This window comes from Mirounga angustirostris, unplaced genomic scaffold (genome assembly GCF_029215605.1).
Source record: "Mirounga angustirostris isolate CCGP_5_RB_7025 unplaced genomic scaffold, mMirAng1.0.hap1 SCAF_9, whole genome shotgun sequence".
Taxonomy (NCBI): Eukaryota; Metazoa; Chordata; class Mammalia; order Carnivora; family Phocidae; genus Mirounga; species Mirounga angustirostris.
In genome coordinates, this window is record NW_026991717.1 from 55,592,332 (window position 1) to 55,606,293 (window position 13,962).

At 40.1% G+C, this 13,962-nt stretch overlaps 1 protein-coding gene across 1 annotated transcript in view; it reads left to right on the top strand.

Annotated features, from left to right (window-relative positions):
* The window catches only part of FBN1 (fibrillin 1), a 229,046-nt gene that overhangs the window by 37,394 nt on the left and 177,690 nt on the right, over positions 1 to 13,962 (top strand). Inside the window, exons 4-5 of the mRNA XM_045900130.2 lie at positions 1,769 to 1,864; positions 5,272 to 5,367. Coding sequence (XP_045756086.1) covers positions 1,769 to 1,864; positions 5,272 to 5,367 — 192 coding nt within the window. The remainder of the gene's footprint in view (positions 1 to 1,768; positions 1,865 to 5,271; positions 5,368 to 13,962) is intronic.

Below are 13,962 nucleotides of genomic sequence, written 5' to 3' on the forward strand. Positions count from 1 at the left end.
AAGAGGGCTCATATCTAGTGGGAGAAGGAAGAGAGAACAGAAATCAGAAAAGATCAAAGAAAAGAAGATACATTTGCAGTGGGTCTTAGAGATAGGTAGGGTTTTGGTATTTGGTAACAGCTGTGTGCATTTTATGTTGGGGATTAAGGGTAAGGGACAAAGAGACAGGTTAAAGAGGAGATTCCACCAAGAGACTAGAACAATGTGTTTGGCATTTTGCATGGCACACAGTAGGCAGTCAGAAAGATATGTTAAGTGAATGAATGAATGAGAAGTAGATTGGGGACTGAGCCATAGGACTTACCAGAAGTATGCAGGGAGTCCTGAAAGGCCCATGGCCATGCTGAGAGAGGGAGGAAGTTCTTAGCATACTAGAGATAGGGAGCCTCTGGTGGTGCTTCAGTAACTGTGTGACGTGTTCTTGAGAAAGTGTATCACTTTCAGCTTGACTCAATTAACTCTTTGGTCCTCTATGAGGACATAGGAAGTATTCAGTTCTGACATCTCTTCCCCACTGTCATGCTGAGATTTGTGTAGCTCCTTATGAAAGTGGCCCTTTCTCCTCAAGTCCGTGGCCACTCTTGATACGGCACTGAGAATCCTAACCAGGGGCTACCAAAGAAGGTGGGGACTGCGAGGCATTTTCTCTCTACTTGTAGCAGATTTGGCCCCTGTGCTCCAGGAAGACTGAGCCTAAGAGCAAGGCTGAGCAGCTGATTGCTGTTCTTGCACCGAAGGTGGGGTTCTCTTCTCCCTATGTAAAATTGTGGAGCCTTTTTCTGTAGGAATTTTCTCTCAAAGCTTGGAGGACACAGGTTGGAGTAGGCCACTCCCAGTGCCCAGTCCTGGTCTCCTTGTGTAGGGTTGTGTCAACAGGGATTAATGACGAATTCAGTCAAGCCTCTAGTCTTCTCCAAGTAGGGTAGTTATTGTTTCCAGAGGACAAAGGGACAGCCTGGGATTCTGAAAGTGTTTTAGCATCCTAAATTATTGAATTAGAAACAGCCTTCACTCTAGAGAAAGGAGAGCACACGCCATGCTCTCATTCTCACCTCACATGTATCTATCACTCCAGTTTCTTGTAGTGTCTTGTCTCACATCCAAGGCTGCCTGCCCCCCATGGTCCTTCTGCCCTGAACCTCAGAGTCACACTTCCGTAGGTGAAGTATGACAAAGAATGGATTTCAAACACTGCGGGTCTTATTTAGTTTAAGGTTACAGTTTAAACAAGCAGCTCTTTCTGAGCCAAGGCCGGCCGCCTCCATTATCAGGCAGCCTTGTTATTAAGTGCTCTTGTAGGTAGTTTTTTCTTCTTTTTGCTGCCTCCAAAATTTCTTTTAACAAAATTCCTTGGAATTTCTCACTCAGACCGTTTTCCTGGCCACCTACAGTGGGACTCTAAATCTTGTAACAGGAAAATTATTGCCATTGTAATCTTGTCTCATAAGGTTGCTCAAGGCACTATTTTCTTGTTGTTATAAATTTCAGAAATGACATTGAGTGGGAAGTCCTGCTGAATTAGGGAAGTCATTTAGCACCATTACAGTAAATATCAAAGAAACAATTGCATTGTAATTGATTTTATACTCACTAAAAATAACACGGTTAGTGTTGTCAGTTAGGTTATTTCTGCACAAGTATGTGAATCTTGATAAACCATTTTATTTTCTCTCCAGATCACTACAGATCAATTCCTGTGAAGTGTTGCAATCTACCTACTTAAACTGCAAAAGTAAATCATTCTTTTTTTTTTTTTTTCCTTTTCAAGTCCAACACTGTAACATTCGCTGTATGAATGGAGGTAGCTGTAGTGATGATCACTGTCTGTGCCAGAAAGGATACATAGGCACTCACTGTGGACAACGTAAGTAAACCATACCCATAGGTATCCTACCTGCTAAACTATGTAGGCAAATGTGTAGACAGCTACGGAGACAAAAAGAATATAGAGCTCAGTGCTGATGGATTCTCTTTGGTTATCTGGGAGGTGGCATTTTTATAGATGTCTGGTGAGTCTTACAGATGACCAGATCACCCATCTAATGCACTTTGCACCAGATTTCTGATTGGAACCTTGGGAGTGCTGGTTGGGCTCATTTTCTTCTCATTTATCTTCGGCACCCCTGCTTACCTCATCCCCTTCATGTATGATCAGCACCCAAGGTGTAGAATTCTTGTTTGTTCCAGATATATACCTTCCATTTGATTGCTGAATATGTCCACCTGGCTTTTTAAGAAGCATCTCGAAGTATTTCAAAACTCAACCTCGTCTTTCTCCCCAAACATGCTCTTTTTCTTGACTAATAATATCTGCATCTCTCCAGTTTCCCAACCTAGATTCTACTACTGTAATACCACATGGTGTTTGGTTTGCTGGTTCATTCATGAACACTGTTTATTTTGTGTCTACTCTCAGTCAGCCCCTGCAGAAGATGAAAATTCCTTCAAGAAAGCTTACTTTTTATTACACTAAGAGGAATATATACACCCTGCAGAAAATTTGGAAAATTTCAAAAAGAGAAAATAATAAAATTCTCCATAATCCTATCATTCCAGATATTACCTTCTAGTCTTTTAATGCATATTTGGCACATGAAATCTTACTGTATACATGACTTTTCATACTCCTTTTTTACTTAATATTTTATTAGAAGTATGTTCCACATTATTAAACATTTTAAAATACGTTTTAATGGTTGCAGAATACTCTGTTAAATAGCTGCTTTATTGCTTATTTAATGAATCTTTAATGATGAGCATTTATTCATATTGTTTCCAGTCTTTGCCATTGTATATATATTTGCTACAATGAATATTGTTACTATAAATGAACCAAAATTTATATAATGCCCAAAATTTATATAATGCCCCCGTGACTGTCCACGCACTGCACATGTGGTAAGAATAACGACTGAGTTTTGAGTAGCCCACAACAGCAGTGTGGGGAGAGGAGACACAGGACAGCTTCCCCAATGTGGGAGACCCTTGAGCTGGGTCTTGAAGGATGGGATGGGGTTCACTTGTCAGATGATAGGGGATGGGCTTCTCATGCCACTGGCAGAGCATGGGCCAAAGCACAAGGTCACGGCAGAGGATGAGATGTCAGACGTAGCACATGTTGCTGAGGAAGGTGATGGGAAGGCAGATAAGGTCAAAATGAAAGTTGGGGACCCAGGTTTTGAGTGCCTTTATGCATACCGTGTTTGCATCCACAGTAGAGCCAGGGAAGAGGAGTGAGACAACAACAACCAACCAACAACAACCATTCCTCGGCTGAACTATTTACTCTACATTTACCATGTGCTGGGCACATTTTCCAACTCTTCACATGCATTAACTCATTGAATAAAACTGTAACCTCCTGAGTTAGAGACGTCTTTTACCGCCAGCAGATGAGGAGAATGGGGCACAGGGACATCAGTAACTTGTCTGAAGTTATATGGGGAGGGATTGGCAGAGTTAGGCTTTGAACCCAAGCAGTCTGACTTCATGGCCCGTGCATTTAATGCTATGAAATGCTGGCCTCAAGACGCTTCGCTTACAGTGGTTTACAATGAGGAAGATTGTGGTGGCCACAGTGTGGGGGTATAACTGCAGTGGGAAGAAACAGGAAGCAGGAAAACTAGTACCAAGGCTGTGGCTACTGAGCTGGTGGGAGGGGGGTGGAGTCAAAGGCATTTTTGGAAAGGGAATCATGAGGAGCTGCTGGGCATCTTCTGCTCCCTTTGGTGCTCCTTGAGGGAGTTCAGCCATGAATCTACCACACAACAGGCATTTGGTTAACACTTTCAGAGTTAGAAAAACTTTCCTAGACCTCACTTTCCTAATCTATACAATAGGATGGTTGGCTTAGGCCATCTTAAAATTTCTTTTCTACCTAAAATCTTTTCCTTCTTCCCTGACTGTAAATTAAGAGGCAAATCAGAACAATTAATGTATGTAAACCTCTCTAATTTTATGATGAGAAATGGGCTCTTGCCATAGTTTTGGCTATAAGGGGTTGTGTCAGTTCAAGTCCTCTGATCCCAACCAGATGCCAAGACAGAATTGGATATACAAGAGATTTATTGTGGGAAAGGCCTGTAAAGAAGAAAGGGGTGAGAAAGCAGGAGTAGGAGGGGAGAGCCTTCAGACCACGATGCTGGTCTTCGCCCCTGTGCAAGGAGAAGGGGATTGGGTAGATTGTGTAGAAGGTGCCTCAGACTAGAATGCAGCTCTAAGAAAGCCTTGGCCAGGCTGATGGTGAGCCCAGAGCAAAGATTTCCCGTTGGGAGAGTTCCATGATGGGCAGAAGTGCCCCGTCTCTGGTACCTCACTAAGCTTAGTCATTGGGTGGTAGCAGCCAGGAGATCTGTGTCCTTGGTGTGAACATGAAGCAGATCTGAAGGTGTGGTGGCTGGGGACTGTCGGCCAGCTAAGCTCCTTACAGTAGGTTTTCTTGGAGGCAGATCTGAGTGGCTCAAGTCCATGACTGCCACGAGGATACAGATAAAGTGTGCAGGAGATATAGGAAGGAGGAATTAACTCAAAAGGAGGAGGTATTAGGGAATGAGATAGGAGCTGGGCTTTCAAGAGGGAGTGGTACTGGCAAATTTGGCTCAGAAGAGCCCACCACTTGTGGATAAAGATGCCTAGAAAGAGGCCATGCATGAAAGAATTGCAGGAAATTGTACAGAGAAGAGTTGTTCAGGGCATGAGCTCTCAGTTCTTATTTTAATGCCTTTTCTGGCAAGTAGAATGTCCCTCCCTCAAGCATCACTGGACTTCTCTCACCAATAGATTCTGTTACAACAGTCGCTTGGGTCTTCCTTCCGGCCCATAAATATGGTTAGAATTAATGTTTTATTGTTTGTAGTTAATTGTGTGATTTAACATGCCGTATTTCTGTACCAGTGACAGAGGCTAATGTTTTCCCTCGTGGGAGCCCTCAAATCATAAGCAAAAGACTCAGCTTGCTAAAATGCAGTTCTCATCCAGTGACATCTCTTATAAACCACCATTTTAGATACAGAACTGAAAGCATTGCTCGGATACTCCCCAGAATGAAACTCTCAGCATCAACATGGGTGTAAACTCACTTGTTCCAGGCAGTTTAACCCGAGTTGATTGAGGAACATATGCAGAGCTGGAACTGGAACGTAACTGTTGAAAACGAATACCAGGGTGATTGTTTAGATTTTTTATTGTTGTGCCTCAGGGGACGGTAAGTGTTACTCCATTCGCATCTGATTTCCGGTGAAGGCTCTCACCTTCTCCCTCCTTCCCTTCCAGCCGTCTGTGAGAGTGGATGCCTCAACGGAGGCAGGTGTGTGGCCCCGAATCGATGTGCCTGCACTTACGGCTTTACTGGACCCCAGTGTGAAAGAGGTAATTTTTAAAAATGAGTGAGTGTAAATATGTTCTGATGGCTAAAGCTATTCCTGATTTAAGCGCGCATTGGGTTTATGCAGCTCCTGCATGAATTTTGCTGAGCTTCAAGGGGGTTTCTGATCTGTCACTGGGAAGGTTCCTGTGATGACAAGACAGCGTGACCCCAAGTCTATGCATGTCATTCCATAATTCTTGCCAGTGGACTGCAGGACTCACTAGTGATCCCATGCCTAAGCACCAGTCAGCAGGCATCAAGATAAAAAGGGAAGGATTTTCCGTAAGGGTAAGGATTGAGCTCATTGTTGTCCTAGTAAATTAGAGAAGTTGCTCCAAACGAAACATCTGTGTGGAAAGGAAAAAATTTAGAGCGCTTAAAGATCTGTGAGAACCCACTGGGGGCTGTAGTAGCCTATAAGCATAACCTCCAGAATTCACTAGAAATGTCGATCGTGGGCGAACTGGACTTTCACGTATGTGGTTTATCCAATACTCAGTGTAGCCCTCTGATACGCCTCACTTTTCCATATGGAAAGACCAAGGCTCGATGAGGGCAAGGAATCTGCCTAAGTTCACACACCTAATAATATGCTTTCGTCGGAATGTGGTTTTTCTGTATTTAAGTCTGATGCTCACGGCTGCTCCTAATTAAAAGAAATGCTCTACCTGATTTGCCTACCCGTAAATGCAAATATGATATTGAGATGTATTTAGGTATGCAATATTGTTGAGTTTTTCCTCCAACCCCCTGAACTTTGGCTTTATTGATTGCCTTGTCTCTACATTCATAGCCGTTTCTCATTGTTCCCAGTTCTATGGTGAGAGTGTGGGAGGTTTATTTCATAAAAAACTGCACAAGTAGTCATGAAAACACTGATTAAAAATACTCATGAACCTTTTAAACTAGAATCATCACTTTTTATCCAAAGTTGTATAAAGATTTTTTTCTATTCTGAGATGCAAAGCTAAGATTCAAGTAGCAGATGTTGAATATATGTTATGTTAAAAACAAAGAGCAGAGATTGGTATGGGAGAAATTATTTTCTGCTTCTGTTTTTACAACTTCATCTAAATTCAGTTATTTGCTGATAAAGCAATAATACCTGTTTTAGTAGGATGTAACTAGGTCAATAGTAATTATAACAAGGGCCTAGAGGTACTAGGCCAATTACTATTATTAATTGATATATTATATTGTATCTTAATTCAGTACCACTAAATGGTATGGATGAGTAATGCATCATCATCAGCAGCATCATTTTGGAGTCCCCCTTTAAAAGTGTTTCTCTTTCTAACCTAAAGTATTTTTATTGATTTGGAGATAATAAATCTCTAATGGTATTCAAAATAATAAAGGTACCTCTTTCGATTAGGTAGTATCATTCTGTGGCCTTATTATTACTCAGTGAGATGATGTGGGATTTAAATTGTTGCGATTAAAATTGTTAGTGTGTAACTTGGACAGTGGTGTGTGAAAATAATTCCTCAGATGATAATCCTGGGTTTAATTTATTTTAGAAAAAATCACACATAGGAGGAAGTTATAGGGCATTTTACCTCTAAGAGAGTAGTTAATGATTTACTGTAAATATTGATTGCCATAGTTCAGGCATTGATGATAACACAGTCTAAAATAAAGGGGGCATGATATTTAACCATTCCACAGTTATTTCTTCAAAGACTTCACCTTTGACTGAGATTAAGGAATGAAGTAAATGCATTGAGTTACTAAACTTTGAATCAAAACTGGCATGTTATTCAGGGATTTCTCTACGTTTGGAGTATCTTTAACTGCTCCCTTTGGTGATAACGCTATCCTGAAATTTGTACTAGGTGTAAATATATTTTGGTCCCATAGATCTTCACAGTGGTGATTATCCCCAAATAAAATTAATCCCCAAATGGCAGATTTTCAGGCATGTGCTATAGTGGAGGTTGGGGAGGAAGCAGTCTCTCTTTCATTGTTACCCTTTGCCTGTTCTACCCATGAATACCGTCCCGGACATTCAATGGGAAAAGGGAAACATAAGTACAATTTCCCTCACTACATGGGAGAAATTTCCACTTAGAGAGTCTTCACTATTTCCTGCCCTTATGGAAGTCATCTGCTTACTGCTTTAAAGAATTATATCCCTTTACTCAAATGGCATGCTCATGATTTCAAGAATGATTAATAAAAATGTAGGACTGAGTCAGGACAAATCCATCCTGAAGCATAGGGAAGTGTTCAGTGTGACTTCTGATGGTGGGTTAGTATACTGATTAAGTTGTTTATTACCTAGGTGGGTTTATTAAGTTGTTTAACTACCTAGGCTAGTTGCATTATGTTTTAATTGGAATATGGCTTTTTATTTTTAAAAAGAACTTCTAAGAAGTCTTTACTAATTTCCTTTCTCCCTTCCAGGAGGCTGAGCCAAGTCCTCCTTCTGCGTTCTCCCTTAGCACACTCTCCACGCCTGTTTTGATAGCACTTACCACATTATATTGAAACTGCAGGTTCCCATGCCTCTCTCCCTGACTAGGGTATAAGCTTGTCAGCAGCAACTATGGTTTCATCAGCTTTTTAATTCCCACACCAAGTTCAATGCCTAATGCATAGTACATGGCCAATAAATTTTGAACTGCACTTATTTTAAAGCACCAGAAAATCTGGAGATATGAGTATCAGATATGAACAAGTATCTCCTAGAATTGCTGTTTACCTACTTGTGGATAGTCCTGGATACTTTTCACTGGTTTCACTTTAAGCAGAGTTTACAGTGTTGATGACTAATTGAATGTGGCCCTATTTTCACGAGAGTGATCTTTTAGGGCCACAAGACTGTCATTTTTTCAGTTGGAAAGGATGCAGAAAGGAAGGTGTATTTTGACTAAAACCAGGTGGCAATAAGCAAATAAACAGCTTCCTATCATGATGTAATACACATGGAAAGGACCATTTCAAATGTCAGTTACAAGTACTTCTCAGGATAAGCAGCTTTGTCCCCGGCAGATATTGGAACTTCTGTACATCTGTAACTACCTCAGAGAGCCAATGCAAGTATGGAATACCCTTTGGGGGTGACACTGGCAGGATTTGGATCACTTTGAGCCCGTAAGTGAATCTTAATAATCCATGAACATAGTGTTTGGATTTGTGATGGAGATAAGCAGTCGATCCATGCTTGAGTTGCAAATTAGAACATTCATTCAACAAATGCAACCAGAACATGAAGCAAATTTGTCTCACTTGTAGCTTTCAGCCAGTAAAATAAGTAATGTTTTTAAAGAATATCTTGGCTTGTGAGCTTCATTGGGCAGGTGGCAGTGATACTGTTGCCTGGATCTCTATACTAAAAGGAGGAAAAGTAGAGACCTATGATTTGCTTGGCCTGCAGTGTTTACTTTTTAAAAACTGAATGTGAATACCCTAGTTACGTTTTCCAATTTGTCACAGGCTTTACCACTCCCTATCATGATGCATTGTGCTCACTTCATCCATTTTTAGTTTGCTTCCATTTAGTTTGCTGCTTAGCCCTGTGAGCACTTAAGTCTGCCACCTCCTACTATATTTACATAGAGTGTAAATTTACACTTACGGTTTTTTGGATAGCCTCCTCCCCCACTCCCCTTCATTTTGCCTTCTCTCTGCTGGGGCCTTGAGCAACTTAGTAAAACTTCTCTTGCCAACCCTCAGTGGTACAGTATGTTAGCATTTTCTTTCTTTCTTTCTTTCTTTCTTTCTTTCTTTCTTTCTTTCTTTCTTTCTTTCTTTCTTTCTTTCTTTCTTTCTTCTTTCTTTCTTTTCTTTCTTCCTTTCTTTCTTTTAATTAGGATTTCTTATTAGAGTATTGAAATGAGGTCAGTGCCTATTTTGGCAGAGTGACAACACAAGCTAGCTGGGTATTGCCATAGTTATTGCCAACAAGACTATGTGGAATCACATTTTCTCTTGCTATCTTTCCTCAGAATGCTGACTACTTAAAGTCTTGTTAAATGCTCTTATATTAAACACAGTGAATCATGTGAGCGGATAAGACTTCTCCAGATAATGATAAAAGAGACAATAATGGGAACAGAGCTGAAGTTGGAGATGGGGAAGGGATAATGATGAATAGGCTTAGGGAAGAAGAGAACAGAAGATAGATACTGAGAAAACATGAGGAGAAGCAAGAGAACCAGGGGAGCACTGAGCCAAAGAAACTAAAAACAAGCAGTTCAAGAAATAACCTGACAATTGTTAGACTATTCAAAGGGTCCAGAAAGAATGAGAATCACAAAGAGGCCCTTTGATGTAGCAACAGGTGACATGTCCTGGGTACTTAGAGGGTTCCAGGCAGTGTGCTGAACACTTTACTTGGGCAATTTGCAACAAGCTTATGAGTTAAGTCCTACAATGAGTCCCACTTTACAGAGGAGTGAACAGATGCAGAGAGAGGTCAAAGAGCTTGTCCGAGGTCAGACAGCTTGTAAGAGGTGCAACGAAAAAACTGAAACCAGCTAAACTGGCTTAAAAGCCTATGCACATAACCACTGTGCTATATTTGGGTTTCTCTGGGAAGAGCTTATTAGTAACCAGAGAGAATTTTTCTGAGGAATCATAAGAAGAAATCCAGAACTATGAGTTTTAGCATGGAAGTAATAGATTTAAAAGAAAAAAAGCACTTCAAGAAATTCAGCTAGGTAAGTAGTTTTCCTCCCTGGTAGAGTTGAGCTAAGTTGCTTTTAAATAATTTTAAAAGCCAAGAGAAAGGAGTCTTGAGTATTGCTTGGGTGTATCTAATGTTGGGACTTGGACTATTTCTCTGTTTGCTTGATTTTGATATTTTAAACAAAGGATGATTCCTATTTGTTTGTAGTACTTATAAATTGACTCCAAAGGACTGAACCAACATTCTGAAATGTACACATACAAAATGAATATTGCTATTTGTGTGGTTACCATGGAAGGTGATATAGTTTTCCTATGATATTACAATTCTCCAAATCATATTTGGAAACTATTTTTTGAAATTGTCTTTATGGAGTCAGCAATAGATTCAAATGAGTATGTGAACATTTTGCCCTCCTTTCTGGGAGGCATTTAAATTTTTTAGAAACAGCCTAAAATAGGGTCCATTCTAGTGACTATAGTGGATAGTCAAACACTTCGTTTGGGGTCAAAAATTGACTTAGATTAAAAAACAGTGAAAAGAATTGTCTTGTGTGACTCTTAAAGCACATGGAATTGGATTAACATTCTAATGTTAAATTTTATGCGAGCCAGAAGATGAATCCTTTTGAAAGCATAAGTGCTAATAATAAGATATTTTCTATTGTTACTCCTTCTGGAGATCTTCATCATGTACCATCTGAATGTAAGCATGGACATGGACTTTTCCCCATCCCGAATCATTTGTTCAGTGCTAAATTCCTACTCAAGTCTAAACCGTGAAAACGATGCTTGGATTTTTGTCAAATCAAGAAAGTCTGCTGGTGTTCTGTGGTTATTAGTTGATAAAGTATAGGGGAAAACCTTATTGAACTGATAGCTCTAAGTATAAAGAACAATGGGGGGGGGCAAATGAGTAGAATAAAAATGAAAGTGTAGCAATAATTCATAGTCCATCAGAGAAGTATGACCAGAGAAGGTGAACTAATCTTTGTTCATCATACTTGCCTCCTTTAGGGAATCCCAGTGTTAATAGAGTCGGAAAAGATGTTTAGGGTTTTTGTTTGTTTGTTTGTTTGGGTTTTTTCTTTGTTTTACACAACAGTGGAAATAGAACAGAAGGCGGATAGGTTGGTTGTAATTCTACTTCATTCTCTTACGTGCAGTGACTCTGATGATACAAAAATGATGGTTTTGCACAGAGATTGTTTTTAATGATTTCATTTAACAATTAAAAAAAAAAAAAAGATCCTGAAAGCAATTAAGCCTTTATTTTGTAAATCCAGGAAAGCAGTGTCTGCAGTTTGTTTAGTGAATGGAAAGGACTAACATATAATGACCCAAATACTTAATAACCAGGTAGTCTCATTTGGATACATTTGCCTTCTAACAAGAAAGTAGAAGCATGACCTACTCTCAGAGGACTGCCTAGAATGCTTCACAGAATCAAGAGCGGATTTTCCGGTACTTTCTTCCTGGAGTTTTTCTGGATGGTACTGATGAAATCTAGACTCCTTTTTCCCCTCTGTCTCTGCTTGGAAGTATGGTTAACACTGCATTTCTGATACTAATTTTACATTTTAGGTGGTTATTATTAAAGTCCCCAGGATAAATGCCGCAAGCTAACTCCCATTCTCAAAGTGCCTTTGGAATGCAAAGCTCTGTGAACTATGAATTTCTTTTTTCTAAAAGGTAACAGGCAATAAACTGCTCTTACTGAAATATGTTGAGGCTTTTGTGAGCTTTGCCTATGGGATTTAGTCTAAATGGAAAGTAAATACCCATGTGTAGATAGCAGGTGCCGAATGACCTAAATGTTACTATGCATCTGAAGTGGTATTGCAATATTTGGCAGTTGGTGGATCATTGAATAAACTTGATCTTCCTAGAACATTTCCAGAAAATGCATCTGTTGAGCTAGACATTGAGGTTTGGTGGTTGAATAACTGTGTACATGTAGGGAATGTATGCTACCATGCCTCTGGATGCTGCACGTGCCTGGTGTGAACAAGCAGGACTGGTGGGAGGCCATCACAAAGCAGTTTAGTTTCTGTCTCCCACTTCCTAGCCCTCTCATGGGCTAGTTTTCCTCCAGCTTGTGGGTGACATTTTCTGGTCCCTTTCAGAATGTCTTTCCTGTGGGTCCTTTATGTGAGCAAAGATGTCTGTATTCTTAATGGTTGCTTACATTTCCTTCCTCAAGCCCTGGATGTCCAGAGGTACCTCCAGCCATCTGGGACCTCTTTGTCACTCCACTGCCAGCAGCCCTCTGAGAAGGGATCTAAGCCCACTCCACACCAGCTTTCTCTTACAGTAGTCCACAATGACCTGGTGGAAAACACTCATGCTGTTTTTTGCCACAGTACATTTGCAGAGTGCGAGACAACTTCAACACAGTAGCAGCCTCCCCCTTCAATCACATCAAGCATCTGGCCAGCCAGTTTCCAGGCATTAGATAGTTCCCAATCCCCAGTGTCCTCCAAACTGCAGTGGATACATAGCATGTAGTCTGAGTAGTCTCCTTGTAGCCCCTCTCATGCTTGTCATCATAATGTGGTCCTCTACCAGCTTCCTAGAGAGCTAGTGACAGTCCAGCTCTCTCTCAAGTAATCCCCTTCCCATCTCTGACTACCTCAGACATGGTTAAATTCCTGTTAGGCATGATTTAAGAACCCTATGACCAGATTGTCATCACCTCCTTTGCAAATTCTGCATCATAGTGTCACACTTGACTTAGAATGTGGCATCTTTTTTTTTTTTTAAGATTTTATTTATTTATTTGACAGAGAGAGAGATAGCGAGAGAGGGAACACAAGCAGGGGGAGTGGGAGAGGGAGAAGCAGGCCTCCCGCGGAGCAGGGAGCCCGATGCGGGGCTCAATCCCAGGACCCTGGGATCATGACCTGAGCTGAAGGCAGACACTTAACGACTGAGCCACCCAGGCGCCCCAGCATGTGGCATCTTTTATCTTGGTGCTTCAACTGAAATGTTCATTGTAACATCCTCTAATATCAAAATGAATCATTTAATATAGTTCTTAAATTTGAAAAAAAAGTTATTGAATTTGATATAAAATTTGGTATCATGGTTTCATCTTCCAAGATAGTTTGTTTTCAAATTTATTGTTTTTTTTTCTTTTTTAAAGCTCTTATGAACTTTTAAAAAAGATGGAACTAGTTTTTGTAAGTTAGTAGCCTCACTTAATAGTTGGATCACTTTTCAGTCTTGGGTACTCAAAATACTATTGCCAGCACTGACCAATACAAATATAATGTGAGCCACGTATAGAATTTTAACTTTTTAGTAGCCACATGAAAAAGTAAAGAGAAACAGGTAAAACTAATTTTAATAATGTATTTTGTTTAACCCAGTATATCTAAAAGTTGCATTTTAATAGATACACAGTACTACGAATTACTGAGATATGTTGCTTTCTTTTTTCCACACTAAGACTTTAAGCCCTCATGCATATTATGCCACATCTCATTTTGGGCCAGCTAAGAGCCAAATGTGGCTGGTAGCTGTCATATTGGACAGCACAGCTCTAGAGCTTTGCTTCTAATGTTACACATCAACACTTCACCTAAGGGCTCTATTAGGGCTCCAGTTTTCCTTCTTCCCACTGCTTCTTCTTCAACTTTTAAGAAAGCAGCATCTTAGAGAATCAGAGCCTGTATTGGTATTTAAAAATAAACCAGTGTAAAAAAAACCACAAAAAACAAAATTAGAGGTTTTAGGTTAGTCTAATTTCTCAGGAATTTCTAAGTTGAATTTTGTTCAAATATAATTGATGAGCAAAATCTCTCGTAGTCATGTCAGTTAGGTCTAACAACTATAGCAAGTATTTCATAAAGGCTCAGCCCTAAGCTAGGCACTGTGATGGAATCAGAAGGAAATTTATGGTTCTTGTCATCAGGAACTAAAAATCATTTTTTGAAAAGATAGAGATGCATATACGAAATAGT